The following is a 19,790-nucleotide window of genomic DNA, read 5'->3' as shown; positions in this document are numbered from 1 at the left end:
AAAAAAACACAACATTTGGAAATGTTAAATCAGTTAAATCTCCTCTTCGCCCTCTTAACAGCAAAATTGTTTTCCAAGTTACTCCACTGAGTTTCAGTTGGCTAAAACTCCTGGTAGGCTCCATCACCACGTATATTGTGTAATATAATATATGTAGTATAGCCAAAGACACAATTTAGTTGTTCTCAGCGACATATTGTTCTGTTTCTTTTGTCAGACATCTGAACAAGTTCAAAACAGAGATTTGTTTACTGCCTCCTGTTCACCGAGGAAGAAGCCACTCTGAAATGGCCAAATCACTATTCTGTGCTACAAAGATAACATGAACATCTAGACTGATGACTCGCATTTCTGTAAGCCGTGATTGGCTGTATTGACATTCAAAATGACTAATCTGCAGTTTCCTCATCCACACTGGACCCCAGTGTTTCCTAATTTATCCACTGTGGAGAGCATTTACTCAGTTTTTAGATATGAAGAACTTTGGCTTAGTGTGCACCAAAGGCCACAACTGCGGGGAAATTCTTAGTCATGCCAGAAGCGAGACTGCATTGGTGGTTAGTCAGTGGGTCCACCATTTTGATGGATGACACAGGTATTCAGGGTTTCCTGACAAGCTTTTCTAATGTCTCTGGTGGTCTCCTGACATGTTTGGGTTGAGTAAAATGTCAACTGTGCAGAGATATCTCCTGAAGTTGGCATGCTAACCTGCTTGCCTTGTGCTCTTCAAGAAAAGATAGTAAGGATAGGATCTATTGTAGACCTCAAGCCTCCAGAGATGGGCGCTGACTGATGCCCAACAGTCCTCCACTCGCACCTCTCCTGTCTCCACCTGACCATCGTCCACTGAGTCCCCTTCATGTCATCAAACTGGCCCTTGTTGGTCTTAAAGGCCCGTGTTCACTGGGAGGCTGCTGGGAGCAAAGCGTAAAAGCAGGGTTATGATCTGACTGCTTCTCTTCCTTTCCTTTAAGGTCACAACTGTCAAAACAGTTTACAGTCGTTCAACCTGATCAGTTTGAGTGTGAGAGGTCAGCGAATTTGAACTGTGTGCGAAAGCACTGTGTAACTTTACTTCATCCCTGCAACCAAATCCACTAAATGTGACAGCTCAACTGAAATGGACTAATTTCAGGCCAAAATATTGCTGTAATAAATGCAGATGTGACTGGGCTCTAACTGTGGACATGTCTGTCTCTTTCTGTCTCCGTCACACACATGGATAAGCTCACACGCCCACACCGAGACACTGTGTCTTCGTCATCTCAGTGTAGCATGCCTGTTAGTGAAATGATGATGCCTGTTAACACACGCGTGACGTCCCTCTCTCAGGGGACTGAGTGTCTCTCACACTGAATTAAGCCAAACTGTGTTAACCGATTATTCTCCGAGCCTGTGAAGCCTCTTTGATCCAGTTGGAGAGATATTTTTTGCTCAAGCAGAGATTGTCTGTGTGTGTGTGTGTGTGTGTGTGTGTGTGTGTGTGTGTGTGTGTGTGTGTGTGTGTGTGTGTGTGTGTGTTTGCTAGCTGATAATTGAAGCTAGCGCAGACAGAGACCTTCTGACCTCATAAATTTCAAACATAATTGCAGCTTTGATGACTCTATTAAAGCAATCTACCACAGGCTCCCTCTAACTACAGTGTGTAACAACAGCTCACAGCTCCCCGATGCCCTCATGTCAACTTCTTATCATTCATATGGTGTTAAACATCCTTTCTAAAATGTATTTAATTATCAGTTAACAACACCACATAATTTGTTTTGTCTCTTCTGTATACATGTTCAGAGTTTCAGAATAGATCCTATCCTTTTTTTTTTTTTTTTTTTTGGATTATTTGGACAGTGATACTATATTTGCTGATATCACATAGTCTGCCACAGTACGATTTTACTTTGATTCAGTTTAGTGGCCCTTGATTGATATGAGACGATATCATATGTCCATTTAACACAAAATGTTAGAGAAGAAGCTGCCAACAATACACAAAAGTAAAAACAACAAGAACATTTAACAAAAGTTTAACATTTGACTCAGCAATAGCTGTTATTGCTGTCATTGTTCAGGACAGTGTTTTTCTAGTCACCATTACTGGCTTAAGCCTATGACATTTTACATTGCATAAATTAGCTTAGCAGACATTTCTTCTACTTACAGCTTATCGAATTACATGTAGTATTTATACTTTTTAATGGTTGGTTTGGGTCACTGCATGTGCAACCTAATGTTGAAACAGAGCAGCTGACTTGACTGGACAGATGTATTGTGTTTTGACTGACTAGTCTATCTCCAAATTGCGAAATATCTCCACAATTACTTCTTACAGAGGGGAGTAAGCATCCTCGTCGTCTTTTTCTTGGCTGCTTGCCATAATCAGCCTGATAAAGTAGCACACTTGGAATGTCTGAAAGAAACTGTACTTGGACCAAAATGGTGAAGCTGACATGCCATAGTACTTTGAAATAAAGGTGTGTCCTAAAGATGGGGATGTGGATTGATTTTCACTTTGCATCTGTCATTGGACTGTTAATCACTGAATCGATGCATTGATCCAGTTCAATGGACAACCTTTATGCAAGTATCAACTCACTAGAGTGAGTAAACCACTTTTTCAAAATGCCTGTCTTGTGCCTCCAGCTTGTTTATTGGACGGGACTTCTGCAGTCAGAGTTCATTAGCTAACTCAGTCAAAGGTACTGACGAGTGAGCAGCCATGAGAGGCAATAAATCAAGTGAATCATATTTATACTCTCGTAGTATCTTTTCAGTCTGTTCAGTCCTGTAACGTTGGTCAGTCCATCCACTCTTTGGCCCAGACTTAAATCTCTCTACAGTTGCTGGATAGATAGACATGAAATCTTGTGCAGAGAATAAATATTTCAGTGGTTTGAGTGATTATATGAGGCAGTCTCACCTATTAAATTAAAGTGTAACTTTGTGTGGGAGTGGTTCAGGAGAACACTCAAAATGTAACACTGCAAATTATGTGCACTTTGAATACCGTGATAAGTATAAATTACCCTCTCCTAGCTATCATAAATGATAATGTGTGTCATTAAATTTCTTCTCTTTTTCTCTCCTTTTTTTTTTTTTTTTTTTTTTTTTTTGGTCTACTTACTATAATTTACCCTGATTTATAAGACACTCCACCAAAATATTTTTGACCTTTGGAAGAACGTATTGAGTGCCCTTCTTGTAAGTAAAGTGTTACGTTTCTTTGTTCCATCTTGGTGACACCTGCTGCATTACACCACGAGTTCCCTCCAGCATCATTTTCTGTCAGTTACATACAGCTTGGATAGAGCACATTCACTTTTGTCAAGAGGGATCTCTTTTTTACTACAATAATAATAATAATATTTTGTCAGAATTAAATTCATAAATATTTGTTCCAACTTAGGATTCACTCACTTTTCCTTGTAATAATTATCATTTTAACTTGATTTGAATACGTTTCAGGTTTCAACTGTTGGTCAGACAAAACAAATTTTGAAAAAAATATGAAAAATATAATTATTAAACTATAATCTAACTGATTGCTTCAGAATATAATCAGGAGATTAATCCAAATGGAAAAAAGCTTAACTGGAGTCTGAAAGCAGTAAAACAAATACATACTTATATAATGATATAAGATTGTGCTGCTTTGCAAACCTTTGTCTTTTCTACCTTAAACACAAGTTGGCTCATGACACTTTCCAATTAGAGCAGGCCTAGACTGACTACTCTTTACATTGCAGAACTGTGATGAAGTATTTGCACAATATGGCATTAGTACGTTCACTTAAGTAAAGGATTTGAAAAGTTCCAGCCCCACTGATGAAAGGTCTCATTGACAAGACAGTGTTATTGGGACAGATTTCTGCCTCCAGACTTTCTCACTCCTCCTCCTCTTCCTCCTCCTGTCCATCCCCTCCTAAGGCCGGCTGGCTGGCTGGCTGGCTGGCTGGCTGGCTGGCTGGCTGGCTGGCTGGCTGGCTGGCTGCAGCACCTGTAGCGTGTCTCGACCTAACGCTGCATACCTCCCCTGCAGCTCTCAGCTGGGAAAAGAAAGGGAGAAAAGGAGAAGAACTGGGGAGCTGTCAGATAGTCAGACACCTGGCCTGTCAGAGCGGGCAGGAGGTTATTAGGGAGAGACGTGTGTATGCTTACTATATGTATACGGTATGTGTGTGTGTGTGTGTGTGTGTGTGGGGGGGGGGGGGTTCTGGCCTTTGGCTGTTGTCAGAGCACTGCAGTGAAAAGAGTGAAGCCAGACAAAGAGGGAGGAACAGAGACACAAATAACCTGTCAGAAAGAAAGAGAACTTGGGCAGATAACAAGAAGAAATATATATTTAGCTTGCCAGTAATAGTGTAATATTTTTTCGAAAGAAAAGAGAAAACGTTACAGTAAGTTAGACTCTATAACCTTGTGTCTTTAAAGGAAACGTGATCCTTATCGCAACAGGAAGTGCACTGTGTGTGTGTGTGTGTGTGTGTGTGTGTGTGTGTGTGTGTGTGCAAGCACGCACACATGAATTTACCCAGAAATCTCTTTTTTCCTCTCTGTGTGAAACTTGTGTTTAAGTAAAGCTGTGTTTTCCTTCATAGTATTAATTCAGCAGGTCATAGTGCAGGACTGCATAGTCAAAGCTGAAGTGCAGCCAGCCACATCACATGAAACTGAATATGTGTTTTCTTATGTGAGTGGGTCTCCGGCTGCGCTCTGCCTTGCTCTCTATTGACCTTTCCCGTGGCCTTGCTTTGTGTGTTTGCTGTGCAGACAGGTTGAACGCAACACCGTTATCAACAGCGCGCTCTCATGTTGACACATTCACACTGAGCTACGCTAAGCTGCAAGTTTGGACGCTAATTAGTGATGCTCAGCTGAATCAGGTGCTAACAAAGAGGAAGCGTGAAAGCAGGGGCCGCTGGGTAAACAAGAATGAAGCGTTCCCACATTCATGTGCGGTGACTTGTGTTTTTTTTTGTGATAACAGCAGTTGTGTCAGGTCTCAATATGGACCAATACAAATGGAAGTTTTTTATCAACATGTGTTTAAATCTAACGAGAACCAGCTCAGTGATCAATGAATCAATCCAAACTCTCACATAACTGTAAGGCAGTTGTATCAGATTGAGGGTAATTCATTCATTTTTGTCATTCATTTTTTTCTACCATTAACATAAAAGGACTCACCAAGTAAGTGCAGGGATCTGGGAACACATACTGTTGGCCTTCATTTTCTGTAGATAACCTGGAGATTTATTTAAAACCTGCCTGGGTTATACTGCTCGTCCTCCGTTTGTCTCTTCTGACTCCCTTTGCTGCTCTGATTTCAGTAATCATGTTGGTTAGAATAGTGTTATTAGTGAGAAGAAGGATGGACAAAAGCTGTGCGAATCAATGGTTTTAGACCTACAAGTGAGGTTTAAAACTATTGAGTAATGTGAAAGTGCTCGCTCAGAGAAGAAGAGCTCTAGTGACCATTCTGTGGTCTTTCAGCTCAGTGTTTTAGTTTTACAGCCCTTAATGGGACTCAGCGGCAGGCAAAATGTAGAGAAACTTAATATCGCTCCTTTGCATATCCTACCCACGTTGTAATGATTCAAAACTGGTCTAAAATCAGTTGAGGAGCATGTTTGCTTTGGACTTGTTCCTCACAGCAGTGAGGCAGAGGCACTGCTGTATGATCCAACCCAGTGGTGTGAAATATAAAGGACCATTCTAAGGCCAGTAGGGACTGCTAGTCCTCTCAGCAGCGATTGCATTAATTTAGTGTTATTTACGAAGTCTCGCACCAACTGCCATAATGAGTCAGTGACATAGCAAGCACAAGCGTGAATTTATCAATAATCATTGTGTCGCCTCTCTAGATTATATCTCTAGATGTACAGTACATATATTTGAGTCACATTGAGACCCTACTGTGTTTATATAAGTTTGTATAATATGTCAGGTTCTCTCAGTCCAGTTCAGGGCATTCCAGTTCAGGGAAGAATAATGGGATTCTTTCACAGGTGGAGGGATCTGGGAATGTTGTTAACAGCTCCTAAGATGGGGAGGACGTCTCAAGGGTCTAAAACATTCCTTCACTGTGTGCTCGTCCAAACGGAGGAACAGAGAGAAGGACAGAGAGGCAGAGAGCAGTCAGGGGCAGAGAGGAAAGGCGGCAGCTATCTGGGTCATCCTGGTGGGAAATGAAAACAGCAGCGTTTCACCTATGACTTTACTTACAGGTGAATTTTAAAAAAGTGGGACATTCAGATAGAGCTCACACTGTTTGGTTCGGATTTCTCATGTCGTGTGGGGGTGTGTCCAAGTTTGGGGAATGAAAGGAAGCTTCGTTATTGGGATTTATGGTCTGTGCTTCCTCTACTGTTTGTCTTTCCACTGAACATGAAGTTAAGGCCACCCTGTCTGTGAGGCTTCTTCCAACACAAACCCTCAAATACTCAATAATAAATCTAAATGTGTATTTTATTTCATTATTTGGTTGAATTTTCACAAAGCTTCAGTTTTGCTGCCTCTGTTTAAAGGCATCGAAAGAAAGGAGCGCGTAATATGCCTACACAGCCTGACTCCACAGTAAACAAAGGCCCAGCGCTTTGGATTCTTAGAAATCACTTTTATAGAGCCTTCGGTGAGTACATTTTGGGGCAGTGACAGCATACTGTGTAAAATAAGCCTTTTCCCGTCAGTGTGCTTTGCATGCAGGAGGCAGCACTGAATTATGGACGCGTCGCAATCGTATTGGTCTCAGCTGGATAAGTCCAATTCCGCTAGAAACACAGAGCCGACCGACACAAGCTTTATACTCTGCCGCTTGCACGTTAAGAATTGTGCAGCATAAATAGAATGTTTTAGCTGTGCTTCCTCTTTGTCACCAGATTCCTGCTTTTCTCTCTCATTTCCATTTTGGGCAGTGAACACTCAAAGGTCACACATCACTATTATGATATCACAGAACAGACTAACATGCCAAAGAACAGATTGTTTTTTCTACTCCAATCCCCTTGCAGAGTGTGAATCATGAACACATTTGCTTTCCACATGCCCGTGGCCGCGAGATTTCAGTGCAGCCTTCACTTAACCCTGCAGGAATCTGAGTGCCTCATTCTGTTTAGTGTGAGCGCTATCTTTGCAATTTATGATACCCCTCCATTATAATCATGGTTCTGTTGGTCTCCCTCTAACTTGTGCTTCTTTTTCTTTGCGTCTATTTTTCTCTTCCAGGCCTGGCGAGTGCGGTCAAAAGTCTGCTGTGGTCCAAAATGGCTCCTCCTCCTCTCCCCCGTCTTCCTCCTCTTCCTCACAATCTCTGTGATGATAATGACCCTCCCCATTCCTTTGCCACCCGCTGACATTGACCGACGGTCGTCCCGTGCTCTTAGCTCCGCCGGGGGGTTCAGATCCAGACCCAGTGACATGGTGCACCCTCCAGCTGATGCCTTCCAGCGGCCGCTCGCTCACATCCACCGTGTGGCCTCAAGCGCTTGGAACGAGATATCTAAACATTCAGTGGCACCTAAACCTTTCAGGGACGCTGCTGGCGATGACGAAAACAGCATCAAAGAGAGACATCGTGCAGACTTACACAAAAATAAACACCGAAGCAAAGGCACCGCTTCCAAAAGGAAGGAGGTGGCAGGCGCCATCCAGAATCCAACCAGTCATCACCATCCCAATCTCCGAGCGTTTACAGTCAACAACACAGGGCCAAAGCATAGAATTAAGCCAAGCAACCACAGTGCTGTGGCAAAGCACTCTGTGCAGGCATACACTCATCTTGAAAGGAGCAAATCCAAAACAGCACATATTCCTGCTCCAGCAGATACCCCCATAAGTGACAGGCGAGCTGCAGACAGACATGCAGGCAGATGGGAGATAGATAGACACACAAACAAAAGTGTAGACACACAAATACATGACAGCCATACCAGTGCAAAGATAACCGAACAACGCCAGACTTTGAAAAGACACAAACCGCACTCTGGGAAATCTGACAAAGTCAGTAAGGAGCAGCAGGCTGTGAAAAAGCCTTTCAGGGATCTTAAACTCCATAATCTCTGGGAGGATCCCTCTGAAGTGCAGAAGAATCCTGGGTTGTTGGACCATAGAAAGGCTTTGTCCAAACCTGAGGCAGCCATAAAGAAAGACGACAGCAGCTTGTGTCTGAGCTTTACAGAGCAGGACTTCCCGGACAGTGACCACAGGAGGATCAGGATTAGTCCAGATCTCCAGCCTGTTCCCTGGCTGAGCGAGGACGACATCCAGAAGATGCTGCTCCTTGCTGGGGGTGAGGTGGTCAGCAAGACCAAAGTGCCTGCACATGGACGGGTGCTCCAAGTGGCGCTGGATCCTTTGGCAGAACAGAGGGTACGGTTTGACTGCTTTGCCATATGACAGCATCTTTCTCAAGACTCTTGGTTCTTAACCAGGATGAACAGCCATGCATTAGTAATCACATTTACAGAGTACACTGGAGTTGTAGTAGTAGTAATAGAATTTCAGTATTGAGACAGAAGGACATTAAAGATACGTGTAATATTTCTGCATTGTTTAAAAATGAACACATCTTTGTTATATATTTTGTTTAGTTGTGTACTAACATAACCCTACATGTCCCCAACAATGTTCAAACCACAGACTATTTATATAGAGTCTATATAGATAAATGACATGATCAGAACATCTTGATCGCCCCCTGGTGGTAGGCTCCAGCACATTTCATAAATCATCCTGCTCTGTGTTGATGGGGCTAAAAACTCCAAATACACATGAAATAAATGTTTCTGTAATTTTAAGTCATTCTTGTCACATTGATGTATGCTCAAGTGTTTTTTTCTGATAATTCTGGTTTTACTTAATTATATGATGCTATGAAAAGGGGGTGAAAAATTATGAATGGCAGCTAAGCGTTGCTTGAGGCTGGATCTCCCTGCCGGCTAAAAAAGTTATTATTTGGTTGTTTTATGTATTCATATTTTAATAGGTGAAGCCATTTCAGCAAAGCACTGCCTGAGGCACTTGGAATTTGTTGTAGTGTGTAATGCAAAATGCTAAATCAAAAGTATGATAAAACTTTTATGTCTACATCCCAGCAGCCATCACTGAAGAGGGATTCACCTCAACAAGGAACAGGCCACAGACATCCAGAAAGCCACAGTGAGCGCTGCCAGCAGGGGCACTGCTCCCTGGTCAAGCGCACAGATGACTGGTTTGAAGTGTTTGCCTTCCATCTGGACAGAGTGCTGGGACTCAACAGAAGTCTCCCCACGGTGCTGAGGACTTTCTACAGTGAGATTTTACCATATCGATACATCAGCGGCGTCCCCAGACCGGTCGTGTGGTGGGATCCTGATATTCAGCACCTTGCGGATAGAGACAATGATCAGAACTCAGTACCGCTCAGCTGGGTCAAGTACCAAAAGCTTCTGCAAGTCCACTGTGGGAGTGAAGCAGATCTGAGGTCAGTGCCCTGTGTGGGAATTCACCATTCAGAGTGGGGGAGACTGGCTCTCTTTGACTTCTTATTGCAGGTAAGAGGCTTTTTTTTTCCTCTCTGGAGAGAGACATAACCACAAACACAGACAAGCAGCATAATCTTTTAATTATTGTAGATAGGACAATAAAATGTTTTGAAGACAGGAAGAGGGAGGATTCCTACATAAAACAGGAGTGAGATCGAGACGCCTGGCTGTCTTCGTTGTGGTGTTTGTGATAAAATACATCTCACACACTTTTCTCAACAGTTTCTTCAGAGCTTCAATATGCCAGCACAGCATCAGTGCACCATGTCAGTGTGGTTACTCCAATGCTCCATTGATTGACAAAATGGTGACTAACTTAGGTGGAGAGCTAGCAGGTGAATTACTGTTGTTGTGAGCTAACCATTGACATGCTGGCTAGTTGGAGACATAGAGGTTTGGTCAGTAACAATACTCTTGATAAACCCCTACAACCTATAAGCTAAACCACTATGTTTTCACAGCCTGCTGGCAAACTACTCTTGTGATTGCAATGTTATCTAATAAATCACAATGAGAGTATTTATCATTATTTATGTGTTTATGTTTGGGGGAAAAAAGGCACATGAGTGCATTTTAATAAAATGTTATAAAAGATTACATCTGTTGTCTAATGTGCGCATCTGATTTTTCTCAGTCTGTAAAAATGAAATAAGGAAATAGAGGAGTAACATTTTAAAGGGGTTCCACGTGGTCCTTACAATCTGAAGAACTTTCAAGTTAGATTTGGATGAATATTCATAATGGTATCATATGTCGGGCTCACCACAGGTTTTCAGTTGGTCCCTCATGATAGTCATTTCTATGTTTTTAAGTATTTGTATTGTTGGCATCACAGCTTGTCAAAACTAAATAGAGGTGAAAGGATAAAATAAAGTGTCAGGTTAATTAACAACTTTTCTACATTTTTGTCTCTATGCTGCATGGATTTTCCAAGGACACTTGTAGACATTCTAGCAGTATGTCCTAGGTGGTATACCATGGGCACGTTACCTTCACCATGCAAGTCGTTGTTGTCTATCAAGAGATGGGCAAGCTAGCTAGCTTTTGTGTCTTTTTAAATGCTGGTATGGTCTATGACCTCTAAGTTAATGTTGTCAATCCAGTCTTCATCATTTCATGCACTTTCTAAAGCCAGTCATTTCTCAGGCATTGATTTCAGCTTTACTGGACACAGGCGCTGGACGGACTTGCATATTAGTTTCACACAGGCCATCAAAGCACACAAAGCACACACTTGTATAACCCTGTGCTTTGATTTGCTCACTGAATGGGAAGAGAAGATACATACTGAATAGAAATGACTCATGTCTGGTCTTTCTCTCTCATGCACATGCACAAACACATGCCAACTGATTTTACATATAAGAATCATAAAGTTGTTTGTAGCCGTCCTCCCACACTGCAGAAAGTTTCCTTATTCCCTGTGAGGATTACACAAGAGAGCAGCAAGAAGGCGCATGACTGTCAAAATAATAAACAAAATCCAGTTGACAGATTATTAGTGCCAGTCAATGTGTTTGGGAAGATTTCAATGTTTCGGTTAAATAAGAGAAATTCTGATCAAATTTTTTTCTGTATTTAAAAACAATTTACTGAGATCGCTGATGCAGCGCATCACCGACCCAAAGCTTCAACCTCAGAATGATTCACAACAATCAACTCTTATAATACAATACAAAGCATTAAAACTGTGCTTGTGTTCACAGAAGGCAAAGTAAGTTTTATCATTTGTGTTTCTTTGCCCCAAACATCCAGAAAACCTTCCTGTTCTTCAGCCATAAAGCACGCAATCAGCTGAACTAAGCAACATGCTGTGTGTGTCTACCATCTCGTCAACTCCATTTCAGAAAGATGGACATTAGTGATGTGTGTGTGTGTGTGTGTGTGTGTGTGTGTGCGCTTTTGTGGATTTTGAATGCCATCTCCCTGTTATGAAAGCCAGTCTCCATGGCCCGACCCACAATAATTTGCATTAATCATTGAAGCCGACCTGATTCATGAACTGTCAACTTGATGCATTATATTGGCACAATTGTCAGACCCGAGAACTGAGTCTGTGACAGAGACAAGACTGAGCGAGGCTAAATAAAGAGACAATTTGTTCCAAATTGTATTCTTTATAGTTGAATAGTAGCAAAACCAGTAGCCCTTCAGACATACATTTTATCATTTTTCTTACACACAGACAAACAATGTCAGAGACAGAGAGCCACATAGAGAGGCAGAGATACTAAAAGGTTGACTATTGCACACTATGTTCCTCTATGTTTGTCACTTGTTGACGTGCCAGTGCAATCTTGTGGTGTTTTCTAGCAAGTTGACCGACCCATAACCCACAGAACAATAGTAATTCATGGCACAAAAATTGACAATCTTTTAAAACTCCCCCCTAAATGCCCAAAGCAGGCTTTCAAGGAGTCGCTTGTGTTTTTTCTTGTCTTTAGCTCCCTGTACTTTGAGCCCAGCCCTGCCCCTCTCCTCGCCCTGCGACACAAGCGAAATGCACTTTGTGTTGCCTTTGTATATCATTGTGACATGCAAAAGAAATCTGAAGAGTTTTAAATTTTTGCATATGGAGTATAATAAGATGGGAAAAAAAATGAACGTTTTCTGAATGTCAGTTTTCTTCTTCCTGCTCAACTCTTCTTCTCTCAGTAAAGTCCAGATGTGCGTCATGGCCCAGTGTGAATGCATCTGCTCTTCTGATGAGACTGTTGATGTGACTGTGGCGTTGGTGTTCATCTCATTTTTGGCAGTGAACAGGTTCTGTAGAGTTACCCTGATATACATGTCATCCGTATCTACTTTTTTGTGCTCAGCACATTCAGCACCACAGCGTATCCCAGCACACAGTGGGTGGGAATACACTCTCGAATGTTCTGCTGTCTCACACTCGGTCTGGCGTCTGGCTGTGATGAAACAATAGCGCCGAGCTTGGAGCCGTTTCAGAACCGAGATGCAGCATCCACAATGTCTGTCTCTTCAAGCACAACAGTCTGCTGTGCATTCGTTTGGAAGGAGGTGCAAGTTTTAATCCAAGTTGTTGTCATGTAACCTTGATGAAGCTTGAAGTTAAATAAAGGAAAACTCACATTAGAATTAAAAGATTTGAAAAGAATTGACTTAACTAATACTTAGGTGTCCATAACTTCAGCCGTGCAGACTGTTGCACCAGCTATCAGTCCCATTGCATGCTTCTTGCTGCAGTCTCTGCAAATGTGCCCACTCGTTAGCAGTGGATTTGTCCACAGGGCCCACTGCGTTACATCGGAAGTCGCCAACTCTGCTATTGTGACTTTTGCTTTCATATTTGCTTGAAAAAAGATACAGAAAACTGGTTGCAGGTTGCATCGCAGGGGGCTTGTTTGGTAGTTCTTCAATTTTTTACATTTATGGTGCACTATTTCCCCCGGTGCATTTCCTGACACTGCCAGAGCTTGACAAATACAGTGGACTTAGAGTAGTTTGCCTTTTCACAAATCCCTACCTATCCCACCTCCTCCTCCCACCCCACTGGATAAAAATCAGTGCCATGGCCATCATGTTGTGGGATGGATTTTGCAAGTTGTGCAAAACACTGTATTTGTCCCCGGGGGGGCAGTTTAAACCATCATTTTGTTGAAAGGGCGTCCTCTTGATTCCTACAAACCGTGCTACCAATAAAGTGGTCCAAGCGTAATAAAAAAAAAAAAAGAAAGAAAGACTGGGAAGGAAAAAGAAAAGCGATATGTCCTGTGGGCTGGGATGAAAGTAAAACTAGCAGACCACGTGCAGCGTTTCTAACGCAGCAGAAATGCTAAGCCGTTTTCTTCAACGTGTCTAACAAACATCAGATTTGCTGTGGCCTATTAACACTGGCCATGACAGTGTTCAAGCTGCAACTGATTAAAAAAAACAAGATGAAAAAACCACATGATAGCATACTGTAGACTTTATTTGCTGTCAAGGCTGCACTGTTTGACATGTGACTCTCTGCAACAGTGTTTGGTTTCAGAAATCCTGAGCGCAATTAAATATCAGATAATTAACTTCTGACTGATGAAAGGCTCCACAGGTTACAGGAGGACAAAACTGCCAGGTTTATTTCGACATCGTGGTTTAACTTAATGAGCAATACCTAAGGAGTGTGTATGTGTGTCTTGGTGTGTGTTCAGGGCATTGATGTGTCGGTGTCTGCGGTACTGTCAGTTCAATTAAAAATCCAATAGAGCTCTTGGTCTGGATATCAGTGTGTGTGTGTGCTTTTGTCTCGCTCAGTGTGCGTGTGTGTGTGTGTGTGTGTGTGTATTTGAGCGTCTTTGGATTTACATTTTGAGAGCAGCTCGTTTATAAGGTGTCAGCTGCTAATGATCGTGAAAGAGCTGTTGTTCCTGTGCTAAATGACAGGCTGGTGGAGATATAGAGTCTTAAGAAGAGTGTTAGATGGATGGATAGACAGAGGTGGTTGCCATGGTGATAGTGAAGTGTTGATAGTGAAACAGAAGAAATGATGAGACAGAGTGAGAGTGAGAGGTGTAAACAACACCAGCTCATCTAGGAATGACACGATGGTGCAGTACACTGTTATGGAGAGAATGATTACATTATTATTTAACTTTGGTCTTAATCTCATTGTCCGTTGTCATTGTGCTCGATGACATTATGTGGACATGGAATCCTGCCTATTTATGTTTACCTGTGATTAAGAAAGTTTCATTCATTTATTCATATATGGGTATGTTTTACATCACTACAAACAGTGCGAGAAAAGCAACAGTCTGGCCGCTTACATCAGAGCGTACACTCAAAGCTCCCCACGATAATCCTGTTTACACCAATAGAAATACTGTTGTGATTATGCATAGGAAACAGTGTTCGAGATCCGACTAAAGTAAATAAAGAGTTCCAGCAGCTTTGATGGAGCTCAGGACGCAAATTATCTCACTCTATAACTGTGCAAACTGTGCTGAATTATTCACCATTCTGATGTGTTTGAAAGCATGGAAGGTTGTGTACTGAAATGAGTTTGTTAGGCCCTGGTGGTGCAGCATCTGAAGATTAATTCACATGTACACACACACACACAAATACACACATTGAAAGAAAAATTGATTTAAACTGAAAGAGATGAACCCTAAGTTTTCATAACCGCCTGTGAATTACATTATTAGTAATGGAACCCAGTGAAGATGAATTCAGATACAAAAACAAACACGTGAAACATTTTGTGATTTTGTTGTAATTTTGGCAAGGTTTCTGTGTTGACTAAAATCACGGAAATTACACTGCACTTGTGTTTACGATAAGAGGTAGTCTGAGATGCTTTCTTGGCTGTGTTTTTAAAGGGCACCACTTTGTTTCTGTGAAGTCGTGGTGATATATGACTGAAATTCACATGGAACATGTGGCTGTAAGAGTGCGGTCACAAGTCAGTGCACTTGGCAAGACAAACCAAACCTGTTGTTTGATGAATGGCAAAAAGAAACCAGTCAAATCATTCAGATCTCATAAAAAAAAACAACAACAACACTAAATATAGCTTAGAGCTGAAATGACTAATTGGTCAGATCACAGAAAATCAGTCAGCTGTAATTTTGATAGTTGAAGATTTGCTGCTTTTCTTTATGTTATATGATGGCGTGCTGATAAAACGATAAATCAAATATTCTGAGAACTTGTCAAATATAGAGTACTGATGGCAGTATCAGCCCTCATTCAGTTACCCTGCTAAGTGACTGCGAGAAATCAAAACCTGTTTGTCAAGAGGACCTGACCTCAGAAGCCAGTGGAGCTAAATGAGAAACTTGTTTGTTTATGTCATCCTCATGTTTTTTCTCTGAGTGTGTTGAGCCTGACCGCTGTGACTCCTGGCTGTCCTCTGAGAAGCCATTCACGTATCGTCCTTGCGTCCTTGCCTAGTAACATCCATGTATTTATTGTTGCTGTCATACATGAGCGTGTGCCGTAAATGTATTTCTTTCTGGTGAACGTTCCACTGTTGTTTTCACATGTCACTTTCTCAGTGTTGAGCTCACTCTTGACACATTCAGCTTCCACTGCAGAGGCTGAAGCATGTCGCTGATTTTAAAACCTCCAGTAGTACTGGTGTCCAGCTTTTTTTCTGTCTGAGATAGAATGTGTATCTAACACCCATCTACAGTGTGTGTGTGGGGTTGAATATGAATAACCCATGAGGCAGCTCTCCCCCTTGATGCCAGAAGTCAATCCCTGTAACAGGGCCAAGCTCTAATAGCCTCCTATTGATCTGCTGAGAGCCGATGAGCGCGCCTCTGAACACTTGTTCCTACCTGCTCCCTTAACACCTCCCTGGGCTCTGATAGCAGGGAACCAAAAACCAAAGGCATGGGAAGAACAGTGTGAAGGACACCCTCACTCATTCACACACACACACACACACACACACAGAATGGCAGTGGAGGACACCCTGGGGAAGATATGGGGACTGAGGATAAGGTAACAGTTTGAGTGCAGCTTTTCAGAATGGAAAGTAAACTGCTCCAGACTGCTATTGCACAGTTCCTGCTACAGCTGTGAGGGGAAAGAAATCGACCAGAGCTCAGCTCTTTCAGCATGTTTGCGATTGATTCAGATTATAGTTTGAAATCAGTCCAAAGCGTGATCGAGGTGAAAAAGGACTGCCGATCCGCCGTAGTGAAGTGCTGGATTGAACAAACAGCATAAAGTTAATTGTGTTTATCAGTGAGCCCCACCAGTGTCAGGATCCATGCAGCCTTGAATGAATGTGCTCAGAAGGTTTTCATGGCAGCTTAGCCATTAGTTTTAGATATTTCTTGTGTTTGGGTGGGATGTTTGTTGGTGACGCCAAAGAGGTTCAATCAACATTCAACTCTTATTGAGTAGTTAACTTCCAAGTCATTACATTTGTTTTGCAGGAAGCGATAAACAAGAGCTGTGTACCAACTGCATACTATTTTTTTATTTATTTTTTTTTTTTGCAGATGCTAAGTCTTGTTTAGCATGTATAATGACTTTATTGAATACACTGTCACCTTTCTAGTGCGAACACACTGCATATTCCAAATGTGCTGTTATTATGTAGTAGGATTTTAGAAGAGTTAGTAAATGAATTGTTTGAACTCGCTTGAACTGTGATAGCCAGTTGCTGAAAAGTAAAGAGCAGCACCCACACAAAGTTAAATTTCATTAGAATAAAACCTTAAAAATAAAAGGCAGCACGTACTACCCACACCGTTGGACACTATGAAGTTCAATCGAGAAACAGCAGAGCAACAAGCTCGTAGCACCAAACGCTGAAACAAGGAAGAGTGTGTGTACTGATAAGGTGAAATAAGGATTTAATGAGTTCAAGGAACAGTGTTAATTGTCCTACAGACCCTCAGTACACTGTCATGCTGAATATTTAAACTTGTAGTCAGAATGTATGTGAGTGAATTAGACTCCCCACATACACTTTACAGTTTGTTCTACTTTAATTTTGTGTTGACTCTGACCACACAGAGCACCACATCTTCTCTCTCCCTGAGGCTTGCTGGTGTTCAGTAACAGGCTAAGTCAATATTGGTTGAGTCTCTAGGCTGCTGGACCAAACTCAAAATCAGTGTATTCCAGTGTGGGATGGAAAAGTGGCAGCAGGGTGAGAAGTCTCTTGAAATCACCACACACAAGCGAGAAGACACAGTTAGAAGTACAGCATTTTCTCTACCACACACACACACACACACACACACACACACATACACATACGGCTGACCTGAGTGCACAGAGGTTGTGTGAGTCACTCAGGCACAGTTGCACACAAAACACACACACTACGCATACACTGAGAGAGAGGGCAAATACGCAAACCCACACAAACCCAAACCCTGAGGGCAGGTCTCATCAAGGTTGCATCTGTTCACTTCTTGGTGTGTGAGTGTCACACTTATACACCAGAGAGTAAATCACAAGGTTCTCAAACTGGAGGCTGTGATTCCCCGCAGCAGCCTGCTCAACTTGTTAACCTTCTACTCGGCACTTGTCGAGATCTCGGACTGCGGTGACGCTGTTCAAAAGACGTTAGACAGGGCATGAGACCTGAGCAGTCAGGTGACCAGTAAGGCTTTAAAGGTACAGTTCACCTCCAAATCAAAAAATGCATATTTTTCCTCTCACCTATAGTGCTGTTTATCCATCTGAATAGTTTTGGCATGAGTTGCTGAGTTTAGGAGATACTAGCTGCTAGCTCAGTAAGCTAACTAAGCTAGCTACGGTTACAGCTTACCTGAGGAGGATGCCTTTAATGTTTACATACCACCCTGTCACGAGCCTCTCATCCATAGTAGATACACATTTCCTTTTGTGCAGTGAGACCGTGTCGTTAGGGAGAAAGAAAGTAGAGTCAGTCAAATTCACCGTAAACATTGTTTAGTGTGTGTTCTGTTTTTGGCAAATAAATTCCGCTCAAAATGCGAGAGAGTCTGTAACCATAACTCTAGAGAAGCATCAAAAAGAACAATTACACTTAATGAATAGTAAAAAGACAACCAGATGAGCGGATATATAAATGTAACACATACCCAAGGCCTGCCATCTGCCCTGGATTATTTATACCATATACTCATATTTGTATTATTAATTCAGTATCAGTAAGACAAGATAAGCATTTATCAGTCACGCAATGGAGAAATTGTATATCAAAAGCACATTAAATAATAATAAAAAAGTAATTGTGAGTTTCCCAAGGTATCATCTGCTGGTCTGTCCAAGTCATGTGACCTGAATCTAAAACTACTAAAATTAAAACCCAAGTTGTACTGTCTAATTTTGGTTTTAGGTCTGATTAAACAAAAATAAAACAAATAACAAATTAACTGCTAATTATGCAGAGGATGAAATAGTACATTATATGTGTATGTGTCTGTGAATGCAGTTTAAAGTGAACTTAATACCAAACTGTACTAGACTGATATATCAGAAGTAATAACTGAATTTGCCCAAACGCAGGCATGTCCTGAGACGTTCCAAACTTCTAACTAATTATCTCTATGTTCTTGGCAGCGCTTGCACAGTATGTTGCGTCGACTTTCATTTCTGATTATTCACGCTATGGATGTTGGTGTCTGTTTCAGTTTATCCCATGTCAGAATGTTTTACTTGATATCCCTGTGATTTCACATCAGCACAGACGCTAAATGTGTGTTTCATCCATTTTCATACTGATAACTTCAAGAGATTATCTGTCAGAGTGGGAGCCCAAAGCAGATCACTGACTGGGAACATGAACCAGTGACAGTCACTTCAGACTAATCAAAAGCTGAAACTTTATTATGGCTTCATAATTATTCCACATCAGAAAAATCAATTCCACTCAAAAAGTGTCAGAGATTCCTCCAAAGGGGGAAAAAAAAGATTGCTTTTTATTCATTTCTGTGTGGCACTTTAACAAAGCAAATCAAGTAGTCAGATGAGTTATGCTTCTAATTAATAAAGATTAACAACTAACTGCTATCAAACCACTGAGCCACAGTCAAATGACACATCTTTACTGCCTCATCTTCCGTTAATATTCTTCAATCTATCAAAGCAAATGACTGCTTTTTGTCATATTCGTGTGTTGCTGCAGGTCAATGACCGGCTTGACAGGTACTGCTGTGGTTTCACCCCTGATCCAACAGAACTGTGTGTGGAGAACCTGCTGTACACCAAGTGTGGCAACATCAAGGATCTGCTGCTGGTCCACATCCTGGTACGTATCACAAACCGCAGGCTGTTATTTGATGATCTGATGTTATTTCAGCTCCACAGACTGTAAACTTTTTTTCTCTTTGGCCTCTGATGTATTTTCTCTTTATTTGTAATAATGAACCAAGACTAATAGATTTTTCTCAGTCAGGAGTTTACTGATCTGTGCTTTGACTGATGTGTTGCTGAAAAGAGAGAGAGAAAGAAACACTTTTCATCCTGCCATACCAACTTTTTGTTTGATTCCCTGACTTTATATGCGTTTCATCTGTTTTTGTTTGATTCCCTGACTTTGATTCCCATTCATCCACTGAAGCACAGGAGAATGGACCTGTATTTAAATGTAAAAGCAATACTAAACACATGGGTTGTGTGTGTTGTGTTGTTCGTAGCTTAACTGTGAGGCTGGCAAGTGCTAATTACATGTGATTTATATTGTTTACTGCAATATCTGAAAATAGATAAAGCTGTTCGTATAAAAATTACAGCAGAAACCTTTGCTGTTATTCAGTAATGTGATTCCAAGCTGACTGAGTCATGCACCTAAAGTTGAAAACACAGGATGCAATAGTG

At 41.6% G+C, this 19,790-nt stretch overlaps 1 protein-coding gene across 3 annotated transcripts in view; it reads left to right on the top strand.

Moving 5' to 3' along the window:
• Nucleotides 1-19,790, top strand: part of gask1a (golgi associated kinase 1A) — a 38,618-nt gene that overhangs the window by 14,525 nt on the left and 4,303 nt on the right. The window contains exons 2-4 of one of the 3 annotated variants that reach the window (XR_006844362.1): nt 7,219-8,361; nt 9,087-9,454; nt 19,099-19,221. Coding sequence is in view for 2 of the 3 variants with exons in the window: in XM_046400114.1 (XP_046256070.1) it covers nt 7,219-8,361; nt 9,087-9,524; nt 19,099-19,221 (1,704 nt within the window). In the remaining variant the exon portion in view is untranslated. Of the gene's footprint in view, nt 1-7,218; nt 8,362-9,086; nt 9,525-19,098; nt 19,222-19,790 lie in introns of all 3 variants that reach the window. The other 2 variants (XM_046400115.1, XM_046400114.1) reach the window with 2 other exon arrangements.

Source organism: Scatophagus argus, chromosome 9, assembly GCF_020382885.2.
Source record: "Scatophagus argus isolate fScaArg1 chromosome 9, fScaArg1.pri, whole genome shotgun sequence".
NCBI lineage: Eukaryota > Metazoa > Chordata > Actinopteri > Scatophagidae > Scatophagus > Scatophagus argus.
This window is presented reverse-complemented; position numbering and strand designations above follow the sequence as displayed.